The sequence below is a fragment of the Lipotes vexillifer genome, unplaced genomic scaffold, assembly GCF_000442215.2.
Source record: "Lipotes vexillifer unplaced genomic scaffold, Lipotes_vexillifer_v1.1 scaffold811, whole genome shotgun sequence".
Taxonomy (NCBI): Eukaryota; Metazoa; Chordata; class Mammalia; order Artiodactyla; family Lipotidae; genus Lipotes; species Lipotes vexillifer.
In genome coordinates, this window is record NW_006775554.1 from 2,029,458 (window position 1) to 2,049,030 (window position 19,573).

At 36.2% G+C, this 19,573-nt stretch overlaps 1 protein-coding gene across 2 annotated transcripts in view; it reads left to right on the plus strand.

Moving 5' to 3' along the window:
• Nucleotides 1–983: 983 nt before the first annotated feature.
• Nucleotides 984–19,573, plus strand: part of RBBP6 (RB binding protein 6, ubiquitin ligase) — a 31,059-nt gene continuing 12,469 nt past the window's right edge. For both annotated transcript variants that reach the window (XM_007449992.1, XM_007449993.1), the window contains exons 1-8: nucleotides 984–1,149; nucleotides 5,729–5,828; nucleotides 8,116–8,152; nucleotides 12,561–12,605; nucleotides 14,704–14,792; nucleotides 14,908–15,004; nucleotides 15,357–15,496; nucleotides 18,445–18,617. In XM_007449992.1, the coding sequence (XP_007450054.1) occupies nucleotides 984–1,149; nucleotides 5,729–5,828; nucleotides 8,116–8,152; nucleotides 12,561–12,605; nucleotides 14,704–14,792; nucleotides 14,908–15,004; nucleotides 15,357–15,496; nucleotides 18,445–18,617 (847 nt within the window). The remainder of the gene's footprint in view (nucleotides 1,150–5,728; nucleotides 5,829–8,115; nucleotides 8,153–12,560; nucleotides 12,606–14,703; nucleotides 14,793–14,907; nucleotides 15,005–15,356; nucleotides 15,497–18,444; nucleotides 18,618–19,573) is intronic.

Below are 19,573 nucleotides of genomic sequence, written 5' to 3' on the forward strand. Positions count from 1 at the left end.
GGGGGGCGAAACAAAAAGAGAGCCGGCGGAGCCCTCGCCGTTGCCCGGCGGTTTCCGGGCCTAATCTTGCGGCACTGGGCCGAAAGGCGACGGGAGCGAAAGGCGAGAGAAGCGCGGAGCAGTCGGCGAGAGGAAGCGTCAGGGAGCCTCGGCGGTGTCGCCAGGGTCAGCCGAAGCCCCCCGGCCGCTGGCTGGGGCCCGGGGTGGTGAGGAGGCGCTGCGAGGCCTAGCCGAGGCCTAGTACCGGCTTTGTGTCTGAGGCGGCGTTGGCGGCGGCGGCGGCGGCGGCGGGGGAGAGGCGGAGCTGGGGGCGGCCTGCGGGAAGGCCTCTCCTCCGCCGACCGCGCGTTTCGGCCTAGGCCGCTGGGCCGCCCGTGGCCTCCGGGGAGCAGGCGAAAGGGGTCTGTGTGTGGCGGGGGCCTGGGCCTGGGGCAGCCGACGCCGGTCGTCCGGAAGCCAGGAGGAGGCGAGAGGCCGCTCGTGGACTCCGGGCCTAGGCCCTCTCCCCTCAACCTTCTCCCGGGGCCTGGGTCACCCCCGTCCACGGAGAGAGAGACCAACCGGGAGGTGCGGCCGCGCTATGGACCCCTGACCCCGCGGGGTCGCTCGGACTTTAACGTGTGGACTGACCGCTACTGACTGCACCGCCTGCCCCCGTCTCCTGCCGGCCCTTAGCATGAGCGAGGGGGACCCAGCGGGGTGACATTGTGCCCGTTGGCGGATTCTCGCTTGCCCCCTGCCCCGTCCTCGTCCTCCTCCTCCCACATGAAGCGATTTTGAATATCCGGGGGGGGGTGTTCTGGATTATTGTTTTTACGAACCCCCGCTTGTGGCTGGGGGGGTTATTTAATCTGAGGCCTTAGGGTCCTTCGGTGTCTCTTGAGTGTTCTGTGTGTGTACATATTTTGCTCTTAAGTTTATAAATATACATATATTGAGCGTGTCCACGTCTCCTCGCTGAACCTGAGGAATCCTTTGGCACCATGTCCTGTGTGCATTATAAATTTTCCTCTAAACTCAATTATGATACCGTCACCTTTGATGGGCTCCACATCTCCCTCTGCGATTTAAAGAAGCAGATTATGGGGAGAGAGAAGCTGAAAGCTGCCGACTGCGACCTGCAGATCACCAACGCGCAGACGAAAGAAGGTAAGAGCCACAGGGGCTCCAGATCCTCGCTGGTGGAAGAGAGATGCTGGTGGCGAGGTGCCTGGCAGGAGACTAACCGCCATGATGTCTCTTGTGGGACTGTTCGTTCAAACACTTTGGGGACGACTTTCATTGATAGCCAAGGGTTGCAGCAGTCGGCCCTGGAGTTTGACTTACTTGATTTCTGCCTGCTTGGATCATCTGGAACAGGCTGATCCCCAGTCGTGCAAAGTCTGATGATTCCTCCCAAATGATTTTTTAAAACGAGGATTTCCGTGGCACAGGATGGGGGTGTCGTCCAGGTTCTCTGAGTGCTTGCCCTGGGGCGTTTTCTAACCTGTTTTTCTTCAGAAGGAGGGGAGGAGCGCATAAGCCAGGCTGCTTATTTGTTAAAGCAGCACTAGGGATACTTTTCTAACTTTCTAACCTAAGCACGTTTGGGGGTTTAATGGCAAATTCTATGTTCTCTTCTCCCTCCCCTGATTTATTTAGTTAGTTTTAATTTTTGGAGTTGCCTGCATTGTGGTGAAAGATCCTCACTTTAATGTTTTAGAGGATTTAATCCAGCCAGTCTTTAATGTTGGAATTGCTTTTGGAACTTGGTATATTCTGGTGTGACCACTTTTGTCTTGTTTGTAAATTCCAGAATTAGTAATGCAGTAATTAGGTAGTTGAACTCTTAGTTCATCACATTACTCTTAAACTTTAGCAATTTCGTAAAGATCAAAAGTACAGGTTTTTCTTTTTTTAAATAGTAATTGCTAGACTTTACATGATTATGTTGATACTAGGATACTGAAAAATAGTCGGCTGCTACCATATGAGTAGCTTATTTATAGAAGCCACTCACTGGAATCTTTAAGTTCTTTCTCCTTTTTAAAAGCATTTTATACAATATTGAGAATGTAGCATAGGTATGAGAATGACACAAAATGGCCTTTTCAGATCCTGGCTTTGAGCTTGTTTTGGTTTCTTTTTCACATTACTGTAATGCTGATGTGTAGTTTTTAGTAGGTCAGTCTTTTGATTTTTACTGATGGGATGAGAAGTAAAGTGAAGTGCTCGTTAGGGTATTTCATTGATCACTACATTTGGCTTAAGGTGGAACATGGGTTCTTTTAGTTGAAATTTGGGGGGCCCCCACGTCTAGCATATAGTTTGGTAGGTAGAGTAACTCTTGTCATGTACAAGAGCTGTTTTCCATTTATCAGTACATCCAGACATAACTATAATTGTGTTATGTTAAGAAACTACTACTGGCATATCACAACCCAAAAATACTCAGTAAGGAAGAACTTTATATAACACGTGATAACACGTGAAAGAATAGTCTCCACTCCCCCCGCCTTTTTTCAGTGTATCAGACCTAAGGGACACTTCATGTGAGGCTTTAGTAATTGTAATTATGTGGGAAAATTATTGGGGATCATGAACAGTTGAGAAACAGCTTTTAAAAATATTATTCAAGAAAATACCTTAAAGAAGGTATTCTTTAAGGCTACAAAAGCATCCCTTAAGCATTATAGTCACGCTTAACTGAACAGATGGATTTACACGAATTTTAGGCCATCTTTATATGTTAGTGATACTTAAAGAATGAGAGGAAAGAAAATATAAATGAAATTAGAGAATATTAAGGCAATTTTAATCACATACTACGCAATTTCATATTTTACTGGAGTATAACAGGATTTCATCATTTAAGGCTAGACTTTGTCCATCTTTTCCACCTAATGATAACAACTTTGTTAAACTGGAGTAAATTATTGTTGATGGAATTCTTGTCCATGAATTTAAGAGTTTTGTCATGTGTTGTTTTTTTTCCTAAGCCAGGCAATTATATGATACGTTATTTTTACAGACGCTGAAAGCAGGGAAGTGCTTTGCCCAGCAGCATATTTTTTATGTATTTGTGAACTGTCGTTATTGGAGAAAGCTTTGCTATTAGATTGGTTAAGAGAAGAGAAAATTTGCATCTTATGCAGTCCTCAAATTAGGAGAGAAAAAGATAGCTAGGCACTTAATGAGTTTTATGAGAAATAGCATCCAGTGTCACAAGGTAGCTGAGTAAGAATGCCACTTGGTTTTAGCACCGTCCAGTGAATTAAAGAGGACGGAATAAATATAGCTTCCTAGTTAGGAGATTGCCTAGGAAAGAATGCCAAACTGGATCACTTTCGTTTGTTTGAATTAATATTTCTATCATGTTTCTATAAAACTTTCCTTACAGTTTTGGAAATCTGTCCATGTTTAGGACTCTTACATCTTAATTAGACTAAAATGCTTGGATCAGAATTTCATGTTTTAGATTTAAGAATTCTTCTTTATTTCTAGACTGTATTTCAAAATGAATCTCAAATTATCTTTTTAAATGTTTTTCCTGAATAAACTTGTTTTCCTAATTTTCTGCTTATTTGCAATCCCCCTCCAAAAAAAAAAAAAACACACACACACAGACACACACACACACAACAAAACAACCTTTATCCTGAACTTAGTGTGAAAGATTTGGAAGCTGAGGATGAAGTATTTTCAAGACTGTTTCTCCATTTCTTAAATTCATCTTGTTTTTCATTTCATCCATAGTCTTCATGTTTTTGGATCCGAAATGACAGTGTTGCATAGAAAGGGTCTTTTGAAGTTAACAGGCTACTTATTAAGGAGGTATTTAGAGGGTAAGAAATCATCAGTGTAACTCAGATACTTTAAAAGTTCAGTTAGAAAGCATGTGGCATCAGGGCACCAGACTTCAAGCTTGACAGAGCACTGTGTTGATCAAATGAATAAGTTGGATTGGAGAGCTCATGAACATATTTGCTATTTGTTTCCACAGTGAACTCTTTTGAGGGTTGTTACATAGGCAGAAGCTTAACTGTCCTGTTTGACACCAAGTTTTGGTTCCAGAATTTTTAGAAGATACCCCATCTCCCCTGCTCCCAGTTTTTCTTACTCAGAGCTTTCTTGGAATTTGGGACTATCCTGAACTATGCAAAAGATAATGATGGTAGTCTTACATTGGTATGCGAAATATAGGAAATTGCATCACTCTAATTGGATACTTGTGAAGATACAGCTTACTACCTGAAATATACTGAAAAGAGTCCTTTCCTGAACACTTTAGTTTATAACAGGAAATAGTAATAGTGTGATTAAAAATAATAGAGCTGATACATATATAAAAGCTTAAAGTGCTTACATATGTGATAAACTTAAAATAATTAGAACAGTGGTAGTCAGCCCCTAGGTGCTGAGTAACATTAGTGAATCAGGTAAACTCGGTAATCTTAAAAGAGTGAACCCTGATACCTGATTGTGTGATTAAGGGAGATGGGTACATTTTTATATCTGTCTCCCTGTAGTGGATTATTTTTCTTTTTGGTAATGTTACAAATTCCTTTCATAGCAGATCTTTTTTTTTTTTAACCATAGTTGAATTCATTGGTCCAGCTTCTTTTTTAATTTCGTTCTTAGAAAAGTATTGCAAGCAATAGTCCAAAGTAGAAAAATTCTTCCTCCCTGTTTGTCTTCTGAGAAAGTGACACCCTTGTTCATCCAGTTGCTTAAGCCAGGAACCCAGGAATTCATACCTGATTCCTCTTTCACCTTCATCTCTGCCCCCGCATCCATCCGAAAGCCTTCGTTCTACCTCAAAACACTCTGACTCTTGATTTTTCTGTCACATTCCAGAACAGATCATTATTCTCTCTTACCTAAACTACGCAGCAATCTCCATATTAGTCACCCTGTTTCTGTTCTTGTTCCCATGCAGGTTCATTCTCCATGTAGATACCAGAGTTATCTTTGTTTTTAATATTGTTTTTAAAATTGTCATCATTTTTATTTAAAATCCTTCAGTGGCTTCCTGTTGTACTTAGAAACAAGATATGAATCAGTATATATAATGTGTACCTTTCTACCTGTATTTCAAGTCATTCTTTCATTTTCATCAGCTCTTCTGGCCTTTTTGTGTCATTTTTTCACATGCTTTTCCCTCTACCTGAAACATTCTTTGTCCGGTGTTTTTGCACATCTTGCTGGCTTCTTAGTCTCACATGTCAGTTCCTCAGAGGGGCCTTCCTTGAATCAACATACTATCCAAAGTTGCATCCACTTTTAATTCTTTATTACAAAACCCTTTATTCTGTATTTGACGTGTCATATTTTAATTTTTTACTGTGTCTTCCCCAGTAATACTGTGTTTAGGGCCTAGGAGAGATAGAATGTTTGCATTCTAAATAACAGCTTTTTCTCATATAGTTCAGATGCTCTGCATTACTGGCTAAATAGAGAATGACTTAGTCTTACTGAGATTTGGGGTTCCACAAAAGTAGAGGTGCCAGAGCCAAGAACCTGCTGATACTATTGGGTGTCCTTTTAAGAGAAACCCCTTATGGCTTTGGATATTTGTTCTGGCAATTTCAGTAATCTAGATGTAAGGAGCATGTAGTTAGTAATGCTCCTTTATATTTAAGATCATTTCCCATAACATTTATGTCTGGTTGAAGTTTTCTATTTCTTGAGGACTATGAATTATCCAAATCCCAAATAGAAATTCAAATCTTTATCTTTTTATTTACAGAATATACTGATGATAATGCTCTAATTCCTAAGAATTCATCTGTAATTGTTAGAAGAATTCCTATTGGAGGTGTTAAATCTACAAGCAAGACATACGTTATGTAAGTATTTATTAAATCCCATGTTTAAGTTCTCAAAATAGACTTTTTTTGTGAGAAAGAACAATTGTATTTTAGAACTGAACTCATTACTTTACCCTAATAAGTATGTCTTCTTAACCCTTAAAATTGTGAGGATGAGTTTGTTTTTTCCTGCTTTCTTCCCCCAGCTAACTTAACCTCTAGTTAGGAGTAAGAGCTGTTAGAAAGATTTTTTGCTCTGTATAGGTAATATTTACAAAGACAAGAAAACGATGTTCAAATTAGTTAATAAATATTTCTGAACCCTTCTTCGGTTTTTATTTGCCTGTACACTTTTTCCCCCTACCATTTTTTCACTACAGAAATGTATATTAATTGTGTTAAGAGATCTGTCCTAAATGTTTTGTCAGCATCAAGAGTATTCAGTAATGCTAACATTTGTTCCTAATCAGTACGGGGCTTTTGTTGGGAAGCAGCCACAGACACTGGAATCAGGCTTAGGTTTGACTCCATTTACTACTTCCCACCAGTTGTGTGAAGTTGTATTTGGGTAAGTTACCTAAAGTCTGTGACTCAGATTCCTCAAAATAAAATAGGGATATGAGTATTTAACTCCAGGGAGTTGTAGGAATTAAATAGTGCCTGGCACATGGTAAATGCCCTTTATTGGAGTAAGAATGCGGTAATATCTTAAGAGTGGTCTAGAGCTTAAGAAATTCACTAAAGGGGCAGGATTAAAACTTTATATCTAACTTTCTCTGCTTTCTTGAAATTTCAGTGGTGATAACAATTACAATATGTGAAAGGGGTAACAACTTGAGCTATTTAAAGCATAGAGATTTTTACCTTACTTGAAATTCTGGCAAATTCTGCTTTTGGTCAATGAAACATTCTAGAATTTGCCAGTTCTAGGAAATGGAATGTGTTTTGGAATTGAGGGAAAATAGTCATTTCCTGGAGCTTTACCTCATGTGGACAAGTTTTCTCATTGTCCACATGAGGTAACAATATTCTCATTAGTTTAGTGTAAAGTTATATTCCATACATTAACATTTGGAGGTTCTTTTGTGTAATATCTTCTGTATAGCAACAACTTAAAAAGCTGAATACTTTTTTTTTTCCTGTAAATACCAAGTGAACTATGTGCCTTTTACTTTACGTAATTTTGAGACATTGTAAGAGAAGAATTAATTCCTAGAATCTAGTGTGAAGTTATTCCTTAATTTACCAAGTGCTTTTTAAAAATAGCAAACGTTCGATTTCAGTAGATTTTTTTGATATTCAGAGACTTTGGGGAGAGAATTGTTCAAAGTATCAATACTAGGGAAAATAGTTGCCCCTTAAAGAATTAAATGTGAATTCACTATGTATATGATTTCCTTTGTAATATACTTGCCTCGTGAAGTGCCTTTGAATTTGTTGAGCAAATACTAGTAAATTAAAACTTCATTTTTATCTCAGGACTTCCAAATCATGCACAGATTTAGAAACTCCATTCATACGCTGTCTGACATTTCTTTGTAGTCAGGATAGCATAAACTTAAAACTAAAACTAAGCATTTAAAGGCTGTATTTTAGCACCTTGACTCTTGTCCCCTTTTCTATGTGGACTTTTAAAGGAATTTCTCCTTGAGCTTATTTGTGTATGTATTTTAAAAATCAATTTGTTCAGTTCTCCATAACCAACTTATTTAACTTATTCTTTTAACTGAAATACTGTCAGACTGTTGATTTTTTTGGAACTTAGAATTCTTATTTAGTCTTTGGTCATTGTCTTGAGACTTTTTCTAAAAATTAAACTGCCAACCTGTCTTTCTGGATTTGAAATTTAGTTTTTGGAGCACAGCAATTTCTCAGGGATCCAAATTAAAAAATGTCAACAACAGTGGTCTTGCTTTAAGGAAATCCGATGTATGAAAATTCCCATCTGTACCTATTAAGAAACTGAGGAATAATATTATTGTTCAATCTATTAAGAAATAACGACAAAGTTTCTTAAATAACAAAATCCTCATACTACCTTTCAGAAAGCATTTATTGTATAAGTGGCAAGATACACACCTATTCTAGAATTCCCCAGTATGGATTTTTTTTTTTAAACCAGAAATGCATCTTAAACTGTTCAAAGATAGTAAAAATTAATCAAGGTAGTGTGTTTATTACTTCTGAAATTGGCTGTTTTAAAATCTTTATGCCAAGGAAAAATTGTGTTCCTAAAAATGTGTGATTAGAGAGATGTTTTTATCACAAAAATTCATTAATAGCTACTCACAGAGAGCTAATGCTGTTTTTCTTTTTGTCGTTTTAGAAGTCGAACTGAACCAGTGATGGGAACTTCAAAAGCAGTATGTAAAAACACAATCTCACACTTTTTCTACACATTGCTTTTACCTTTATAATGTAGCAGTGAAGTAAATCATTTTAGAACTTAATATCCAACTGATCATAGTACATATTGTAAATAAGATGTATTTGATTACAGCTCAGTTGAATATGGATATATGTGGCATAACTTGCACACTTTATTTTGTAGAAATGGGTAGTTTATGCCCAAAAAACACTGTTTCATATTAAATATGATAGCATTCTTCCTGTATGACGCTGTGTTGTACAGTTAATGTATGATCTTTTTTTAGATCATGTAGGTTTTACACTAATGAACATGGTAACATGTTCTACATCTGTCTGTCTATAGTTAGTATTTTGTATGTATGTACAGGCTGTTGTGTGCTTTTTGTTTCTTGCAATAAAAAATGTTTGGAGTGTATATTTTGCCATTTTCACGTTGTATCACTTAGTTTTTCTTTTTTTGGATTTTGGTTTTTTTTGGTTTTTGGTTTTTTTTCTGCCTGATTGATGGCTTTGAAAAATGCATTAGCAACATCCAAAGCATATATTTAAGGTTTGATACTTTCTCCAGTTTTAGACACGTCATAGAAAAGAGCTTTCCAGAGACCATGGATGCAGCTTTTATTATTTACTTTTGCTTTATTTGGCAATTTTGAGCTCCTATTCTTTGTTTATATCTGTACTGTAAAGTGAAACCTGGAATTGGGCCCCCTACAAGTATTATCAGTGTCTCGTCGATGATTTTGATGATTTTATACAATTGAGTACATCGTTCTCAAGTTTTAACAGAGGTCTTCTACTTCTCTAGTCTGCTCAGTTGTCCAAATTAAAATATTTCCTGTTTCTTATAAGATATTAAAATGCTGCATTAATTGTAAGCCAGCTGAAAGCTGTAGCTTATCAAAGGTAACTCCCCTTAACCAGGGTAACATCTTAACCTTAAGTATGACACCATTTTGACTTTGAGCTTTTAAGTGACAGGTAGCAGCATTCCTAAGTTGTGGGGTGAAACATCCGTTTCAGAACAGAGATCTGTAGTAATTGGGTTCTGTAAAACTTGATGGTTCTCTAAACATTTGACTGCTCAGGCTTGATGTTTACACAATACAAGATGTCTGAAATCTTCACGTAGAATTTAAGGGTATTGCTTGCTGTTTCAACTTTATCCTTTTAAAATGCTACTGATCTTTTAATTGTGTATCAGGCATTTCACTAACCTTGGATCATTGGATCTTAAACATGATAACATAGAATATCTGAACTTTGGACTTGTTCTCTATAAAGTATATGGCCTTTAGTTCTCATGGAACTAAATATAGTGATTCAAAAATCACAACTCTTAGTGTTTTGGGGTTTTTTTCCCCCCTCTTTGGGGTATATGGGGTTTTTTTGGGGGGGTTAAAGCGTAATGCTGTAAAGACTGTCCACAGTTTCTGTTTTGCTGGTGATTGGTTTAAAACTGATTTTTATGTATCCAAATGCTAGCACAAATCAGATTGACTATACTGGTGACTGTAGTAGTTAATGTAACACATTTTGTATAAAGTACATTTTATATAGTATTTAAACTAATTCAGATGAAGTTTTATTTCTTGAAAACAATTATTTCCTTTTTGTTTATTAGCATGTGTATAAACAGATCACATGTTCATAAATAAAGTTAACGTTCTTTTAGCCTTGTGTGTTCCCTGGCATGTCTGTATTACACTTACAAGAAGCAGTTTATTTTATGCTTATTTAGGTTTCTCTTTTCTTTCTTCTTTTTTTAAAAAATAACTTTAAAAGTGGCTTTGATTTTTAGGTAGAATAATTTTAAGTGGAGATATTAAGTAACGTAATATCCCCATCATTTATTTGCTTGGGGTACACTTGCTGACATTTAAGATCTGAGAGAATATATTCATAAAGTGTAATTAGTGCCCATCTTAGGAGACTTACGTGCATTGTGCAAATTCACAAAAGCCAGTTAAGACAGAATCACTAAACCAGATTTTTAAATTCTAGTTAGTAAAAGTAAATATATGTACACTTTTGATAATTTAAGCCAGCTCTAATCAAGGATGACTATTCCTATCTGTATTCCACAACTTTTGTTTGTAGTCATCCTTCTATGTTGGTACTCCAAAGCTGCGGGTTCTTCCTGCTTACATTTTGTAAGATCCTTTAATTTCAAGCAAATATAGTTGGCATAAAAGATTTCAGATTCTTGCTTCCAGATGCAAGACCACAAATTAGATGTGAGAATGTGGGTTAATTTTGATGTCTATGGTGTGCATTAATCAGTGTTTTTGGAGACTATTTTTTTTAAGTAGCGTTTTTTTTTTTAATCTGAAAGTTACTGTATTTATTGATGTTTAGTACGTATAAATTCCTAGTTTCTAAAGCATTTCTTGTCAGCATTTTACACTTATTTCTTAGTACCTTGCTATATTTAGAAAACAATTGGATGCCTTTCTAAATTTGTGGTAAATTTGACTTGTGTATTATAAGGTATTGAAGTGTTATAGGAATTATTTGGTGGAAAAAGGTGATGTAGATGCTGTTGAATATCTGAAACCACTTTTAACCAGATAAATATACACTACTAATAACAGGTTGGCAGAAATCTAAAAGAAAGGATAGGAAAGCCCAGCGTAATAACAGAAAGACAGCTATATCTTAGGAGTGGGAAGAACAAAAAAATGTTAGTTTTTTAGTTCCAGCAATAAAAAAGGGTGATATAACTGATTGCTTTCTTTCTAAGGAAATGATCAGTATGCATATTCTAGACAGTAATAGGCTATTTTTAAAGGCTATTAATTTCATTGATTGACAGCAGTTTGTTCAGTCCTTGTTTCTTAAAATTCAGGTAATTCCTGGTTGATATATCAATAAAATGTTACCCTCTTCAAAATAGATTGAATAGGTCAGAATTTGTTCTGGATAAAAATAGTCTATTTATGTGTTCTTTCAATTTTTCTTTTTTAAATTTACCTCCTGAGATACTCGTTCTTTAAGGAAAGAACACTTCAAAACTGCACGAGAGTGAGAACCCACTGGTGGGTTATATGGCTCGGAATGTATGTGGGATTAGTGCATTATGGACTCTGTAGTCCCTCAATGTGGAGCTAAGAACCTTTTGTTTAAATAAATATCCCAGTAATAATATCCATCAAACTAACTTTTAAAACTCTTAAGATATTGATAAGATGTATTTTAAATTTAGCCAACAGAGTTTTGTTTCCATTTATTGAATTACTGCTGTGGTGGGCATTGGGCTAAGAACTTCATATCGAAACTGATTACATTTCTGTTTGGGGCTCTAAGTCATGCTGCTTTTATTTTAATACTCTTAGTTCTCTGGAATACCTGAAAAATACATGATGAAGACTCACTTTTTTTTCTTTGATGCAGACATCTTGTTACACTCTCTCCATTTTAAAGAAGAGTTCTGACCAATAATGCATGAGAAATTTATAACATGTCGAATAAGCGGCCCACTTACTGCATAGGAAGCTAATAATGTTTTCATTTTGGTACACTTGTAGGTAAATCATATCTTTAGAGTTAGAGGCCGAAGGTGTGTGCATACACACATACATAAACATTCTTTTTAAACTGATTAATAACATATTCAGGGGAACAATAAGAAGTTTTAAATGTCACATTTGAAAAAAAATGTTTTTTAAAGCCCTTTTATATCCATGTTTAATATTTGCTCTGTTTGATTAAATTAACTTTCTTTTCTCTGCATATTAAAGTCCATTCTGTAACTGCTCTGTTTGCCCTGCCCCGGGGTACCTTTTGTTTCCCTTTATTTGGCTTAACATCTTTGCCCTGATAAAGCTGTGGTTTCTTTGGCAAGATTAGCTATTGTTACTCTTTGTATGGGAGAATAAATGAACTTATTCAGACTGAGCAGTACATACTCAAAGAAGAAAAAAGTAGCAATTATCTGGAACCTGTTTTATTAAAGCAATTCTCTGAGCCTTTAAAGAGCTGCTTGTTTTTACAGTGTTATATAATGGCATTACGGGAAAGTTCGAAAGATTTCTTATTCTCTCTTCTAGTGTACATTGTCTTGAGCATTATCAAATTTAGAGACCATTGATAGCCATGGGACTCTTACTTAGTATTAAACCACCACTCTGAACAGGTTTCCTATGTGATATAGTGTTTTACCCTGTTTTCTCATTGTAATTGAGTCCCTATCAACGGTTAGCCTTTATTTACTGTATGTGGGATGTGTGGAGAAGGATAAGTGGGTTGAGTTACATTTCAGCTTTAAAACAAGATAACATTCTTTAGAAAACGTCTAAGAAAAATGCCCAGTATTTGAACATTAAGTGGCAGTAGGGACTAAATGATCACTTTCAGATGTTTTCAGTGTGGAACTTGAATGTGTGTTTAATTTTTTGTGAACAGATTGATGACTCTTCTGCGTCTATTTCTCTGGCCCAGCTTACGAAGGTATATATATATATATATATATATTCTTGAAAATATAAATCTTTTTCTAACATCGTATTTTTTTTGTTTGTTTAATGTGGAACAGTGTTTTAAGAGGGGTTGGGGGAGGAGATATTTTGCAGACACATTGTACATACTATTACTATCCTGTAAAGAGTAGTTGCTGTTTTGAGAAGATAGGGGGAGTATTTTGAAATCAGCTTCACCATAATGTTGGAGTATTGTTCATCTTCAAGACAGAAGAAACACATGAAGCTACACTTACTGGCTTTTTTCCCCTCATACATTTTGTTTAATTATACATTGGAAACTAACAAATTTCTGGAGGAATTCCCTGGTTTTGGCTGTAAATTATGTGGACTTTACGCAGCCAAAATAGAAGCTTTCCTTTACACGGACGATTGTGTGGTTATTTCTTGAATATTTGAATTGATCCCTTGAAGGTCAACATTTTAAATGTGATACAATTGTTTCTTTATGCTATAGACTTGTAGTCTGTCTGCATTAGAAAAAGTTTTAAACAACCTAATTTGTTTGAACACAGACTACATGAATTGTGTAAATGTATAAAGTTGTTTGCAGGAATATACCAATGTGTATGTTTGGCAGAGGGGAAAATTGTTACCTCCTGAAATCATTGTATATGCCATGTTTTGCGATAAGATTGCTTGCAATTTTCTGCTCAACAATGTGTACCTTTTGTTTGGGAAAGCACTAGTGATGGATTAATTTTTAAAACAATAGACTTAGTTTTCAAATTGTGCCTTTAGGGGAAAAAAGGCAAATATTACAGATCAGGCAGATTTTTGAGGGCCAAGAAGGAAGTTTTCCAGTTTTCCAAAAATCGTTTCTTCCCTATCAGAAATGTAAAACCAAATTTAGCAACCGAGGTTAATGAGTTAGATGAGTTTTCCATTAGTGCTGTCCCTATCTTGTCTTTGGCTTTGTTATAGGTTTTGTCCTTATCCCCTAGAATGTATCCCCCAAAATGTCCTAGTAACAAATACAGCTTTTTAAATTCCTGTTGTGGGAAAAGTAAACATGAAAGTTGATGATTCTAAAACATGAAGTGGGCTAAAACCAATCTCTATAATTTTTTAATGCAAAGTGGTTTAGCATAGAGTTAACATCTTTAGCAACTTATAGTTCACTGTTTTAATTCATGTGTACTGTAAGGACCATATTTGAGTTTTGGTCTATTCCTACCATTGTTTCTTTGTGGGAAGCAGTTGCGGAGTTTTGGAGGTTTGGGGGTTTTTTGTTTTTTTTTTTTTTAAACTATCTGTAAGTTACTGTTTGGGTTCAAACAAATTAGTTGTTCGACATCTGTAATCCAGTTTTCTGTAAATGTTGCTGTTGTTCTAAGCTCTGTTAATGTTAAGCATTCTTTGTATATAAAATTACAATAAAGTGTTAAAACTGGTTGCTTGTTTTGTGGATGAATGTAAAGCTAAAACCTAATGAATGGCTGATATGAGTGCTAGATGCTTGAAGATTCAAGTTATTAGGACTCACTCCCTTAGACCCTGCTTATATCTAGACTGTTGTATGTAATACCTTAAAGTTCATAAATCTTTGGAGAGTTGGATTTAAAATTTGAATGCTCAGTGCATGTGCTTTGCACTTAGTTTGAAATTTGACACCACTACCTAAAGAGCCTTCTGACTTGTAGTATCTGCTGCATATTATGTTCAGTTGTTCTACCCCCAACCCTACCTTCAAGTTATATGCTTGACATTTGATGCTTAATGCTGTGACACTTGAACTATTTTTAAGACTTAAAAACATCAAGTGTTTCTCTCCTAGCTTAATCTCAGTTTTTAACTCTTAGAAGAGTAGTATGCAAATCTTAAATGTAAGGTACAAACAGGGTCTAAGGTTTGAGTGCCCCCAGAAAGACTTTCTTCAGCACCATAGACACCCAAACATCATGTAATGACCTAACGAACTCCCAGTGCGTCTTCTAGGTTATACTTGTAAATAACTGTTTTTATGCAAGATTAGATACTGCTCTTTACAGGATGAGTGGTGTTGTCTTTGGCTGTGTGGTCTTAAATGTGTTTCTAATGTGTGTGTCAAATAATTACCTGTTAAACAGACTGCCAATCTGGCTGAAGCCAATGCTTCTGAAGAAGATAAAATTAAAGCAATGATGTCGCAATCTGGCCATGAATACGACCCAGTCAAGTAAGTTCATAAATACTTTATACTAATAGGTACTTTGGGGTGGGGTCTCCCCCCCCATATCAAAAGCAATTTTTTCAAGTCTTTGTGTACATGTAATTTTTTTTCCCCCTTTCAGTTACATGAAGAAACCTCTAGGTCCACCACCTCCATCTTATACTTGTTTCCGTTGTGGTAAACCTGGCCATTATATTAAGAATTGCCCAACAAATGGGGTAAGTTCAAAGTAGAAGCTATGATACACATTATTTTTCTTAAAATTTTTTCTTAGCCATATTATTTTTCTTGGTAAATACTGCCTTCTCTATTACAATGGCAAATGAGCATAGCTTTTAGAGCCAAACTGCCAGGCTTCAAATCTTGACACTGCCACTGAGTGAACAATTTACTTGATTTCTCCAAGCCTGTTATTTCTTCTCTGTGAAATGGAGGTAATAATAGTACTTACCTCACATGGCTCTTGTGAGGATTAAATGAGATCATATATGATAGTACTGCATGTTAGCTAACATTAAATAAAGGTAACTGCTTTTTCTCTTCCTCCTCTCTCCTTTCCCATACATGTAGGATAAGAACTTTGAATCTGGTCCTAGGATTAAAAAGAGCACTGGAATTCCCAGAAGTTTTATGATGGAGGTGAAAGATCCTAACATGAAAGGTGCAATGCTTACCAACACTGGAAAATATGCAATACCAACTATAGATGCGTAAGTATTCAAATTAGGTATGATCTATGGAGGCTACAGTCAGTCCAGGTGATAGTGTTTTATTTAACCTTGGGCTTGTAAGTTGGCTACTTGGATTCTTTATGAACGTTGTATACCAAGACTTAGTCTCCACATGTTGCATTTCTGTGTTAAGAATGAGAGGCTGCAGTCTGCTCCATTTAAAGCAAATTTAAAATGGATTTGGGGTTTTTTTGCTGCCAGTGAGTGCCACTTCCCTTGTGGTCTTCTAATTTTTCTTTTTCTGTCATTCCCTGCTTTCTTCCTCATTCACATACATACTCCCACATAGTCTTATATGCTGTTTGCATCCTTTAAAAGAACAAGACAAGTATCTTAAACTTCCTGAGAAGCAGGACGGTTAAGAATAAAAGTTCTGCAAGATATCAAGGCAAATTTAAGTGCCAAGATTAAAGGAAATGCTGAGGTATCTTGAATAAGTTTGGATATACTGTGTGAGTCTTAAGATTCTGAAGTGTGGTTTATTTTATAAACTGTTAGTTCAGATCAGCTATAGCTCTGTAAGCTATACCTTAATGCTTATTTTTAATGTGTTTTCAGATTTTATTTTATGAGCCAGTTTTTAATGAAATGAATAGACAGTAAACCTAGAGGCATAGTTCAACTAGGTAACTTCCCATTTTATATGCTTTTATTAATACATTTAATTACCTTTTTGATTACCATCAACAGTTGTAAAGTCTCACAATATAAAACACAATATTAAGTGTTCTTTGGCATATTGTTCGCTAACTTAATCGTGCATAAGAATCTCTTACAAAAGTGTGTTAAATAACCTGGGTACCCTGTGCCGCCCCCAGGGATTATATGATGAGACTCTTGAGTCTGCATTTTTTAACAAGTCCTCGAGATTATGAGTTTAGGGGATCCTTAGGGCATACCTTGAGAAACATCAATTGAGAGGGTAGATGTCCATGTTCTTAATGACAAAATGTATTTTAAGAACAGTTTTCCTCAGCTTCATGCTATATTGTTAGATGTGGTGAGCAGGTAAGGATGATGAAAATGGCTATGCTTACAGAATGATACTGAAAAAAGATTGTGTTTTTGAGTAGGTAAATACATTGTTTTTGAGTAAATACATTGTTGTAGTTCACAGATAAGAATTAATGTTTTCCTAAACTGCCAACCCTACTCACTTTCTCAACTTCACTCCCATCTATTTTTTATCAGTCTACCATCCTGTGTTTTTGTGGTTCATCTTAGAGCAGTTTGTTTTTACGCTGTTTCTAATTCAGACATTTCATACATGATTCCAAACAGCTTTAGGTTGAAATTGATGACTTTTACAGACACAATTTAAGAGCAGACGGCTACATACTAATATAATATGTAGATATAAAAGTATTTAAATAGAAATTTGTGTTGGAAAAATTAACATCACCTGTGAACCCCTACTAATAATTAACTTCATTGCTTTTGAATACTGAAATACAAAAGCCCATTTGTGCCAAACACACAGCAAATACTGGGGAAAATGGGAACCCAAATATTTTAAATGAAACTTTCACCTTCTCCACTAACACCACTGATAAGCAACTTAGACTCTTCTTCTGTTTCTTTTTCTATTCTCTCTTCTCCTCTTTTTTTTTTTTCTTTTCTCTCTTTTGGGCAGTGGGAGACTCCTCTTTCACAAATTGGGAACAATGGGGCATAAGCAAATTGATACATATTTCTGGAATCGTGGTGATGTCTATGGAGCAACTGCAACACAAATAACACACCTAAGGTACCCTGCTCTGTCCAGATGAGATTCTTTCATTTTAGCATTGAGATGAACACACTCTGTTCCTGAATGAAACAGAAAGGATTTCTCTAGGAATTCCTGTGTTTTACAAATGTGCCTGATTACAAAGATGAGGGTGTTGGAAGCACTGGTGATAAGTTTGAGAATAGAATATTTTGGTTTTTTGTTTTTAATATATTTAATACCCAATATTTCTGCAAAGTACATTTCTATGAAAAATGGACCTCCAAATAAATATCTAATGAGGTGTTCCTTTAAATTTTTTACACATATTTTTAATATTTAAGTCATGAATATTTCTTAATTGACTATAAATAGATTAATCTCTCTTAAAATGTTAAGTATAGTAGACCACTGTTTTGAAGTCTAATTCTGACTATTAATTACTGGTGTGATTAGTGACATATTTCCCTTGAATTATCCCCCTTAATTGTGTAATGTCAGTTCCAATTTTAGTTTCCCATATTGTGGTATTCACATTAGTACCTTCACAGGTTTTGGGGACTGTTAGACTATGGAGGAAGAAAATACAATTTTTTCCTCCAAGAAACATGGTAGTACAGAAAACAGTGATTAGGGTGTTGTCATAGCTTAAGCTCAAATCCCGTCTCTGCCACCCATATAAATATAACTTTGTGGCACTGATTGTGTTGCTTTACTTCTCTGGCTCTCAGTTCTTAAGAGTTACAGATTTGAAGATCCTTTTAGCCACTTTCATAGCATTTTTTTTCTTTTTTGGTATACTTGTTTAGGATTTTTTTTTTTTTTTTTGCGGTATGCAGGCCTCTCACTGTTGTGGCCTCTCCCGTTGCGGAGCACATGCTGTGGATGCGCAGGCTCAGCGGCCATGGCTCACGGGCCTAGCCGCTCTGCGGCATGTGGGATCTTCCCAGACCGGGTCATGAACCCGTGTCCCCTGCATCGACAGGCGGACTCTCAACCACTGTGCCATCAGGGAAGCCCTTGGATTTTGTTTTATATCTTTTTGTTCAGGGGAGGATGTTCATAACTGCTCCCTTATTTTGGGAGGTGCACACTTATATAAACTGATTTGACATTGTACTGAATTATAAGTACCCATTATGATATAGTAGAGTATATATAATTTTTTTGGAAATACTTTGCCTTAACAACGTTAAAACACTAAAACTTTCTTTTACAGAGAAGCATATGCAATTGGGAAAAAAGAAAAACCACCTTTTTTACCAGAGGAACCATCATCATCTTCAGAAGAAGATGATCCTATCCCAGATGAATTGTTGTGTCTCATCTGCAAAGATATCATGACTGATGCTGTTGTCATTCCATGCTGTGGAAATAGTTATTGTGATGAATGTAAGAAATGTTGAATCTTTGACAATACATAATTTAGAGTATGTGTATTTCCTTGGAAAGGCTGTTAGCAATATTGTATATTTTAATAATATGAATTATTGATAAATTAATGAGCATTTAATAACTTCTTGTTGCTACTTTTTTTAAAAAAAACAACCACCTCCTTGTTCTTTTAAATATTAGAATTGACCACATTCTTTACCTTCATCAAGGTGACTTTACTGAGGTTTTATAAAATGTAGGATTTTTATTTCCTCTGTGTTTTAAATTGTATACAGAAATTTAAAAGCCTTTTGGGCTTTAGATATTCCAGAAGTACTTTTAAATGATATCTAAGTCCCTTTCTAGGAATGTGAAAAATAGCTTATTCTAAAATTCTTAAGTGTGATTGAGAACTACTCTGTAAAGATATTACCCAACATTTGCCAGGGGGTTACTTGTGAATCATTTATATTCTATTAGCACTTGATTTTTTTCTGCCACTTATCTTAAGTTTGTCCCTTCTTACATCATCTGAAAATGTCATTGCTCAGTCCTGCTCTGGTCTTTATCATTTCTAAAGATAGTTTGGGGGGACTTCCCTGCAGTCCAGTGGTTAGGATTCCACACTTCTACTGCAGGGGATGCAGGTTTGATCCCTGGTCGCATGGCCACAAAATAAAGGTAGTTTTGGAATACAAATCTTTTTTATGGGGCCTCTTCAGTGAAGACCAAAGTCAAGAAGAGGTCACTTAAAAGTTGTTTCAGAGTGTGTCTTGAATTTAACAGACCACTTATGATTGGATTTTTTGCAACACTGAAGCATAGTCAGTGCACCTATAATTTAGTATTGGTTCTTACCTGCTGTGCTATAGATGTCTCTGATTTCCTTGCCTGAATAATGCTTCTGTTATTTATAATGCCCTTTTCTAGTGATGCTTTTTTTCTTAGCACCACATACCTTGTGGGATCTTAGT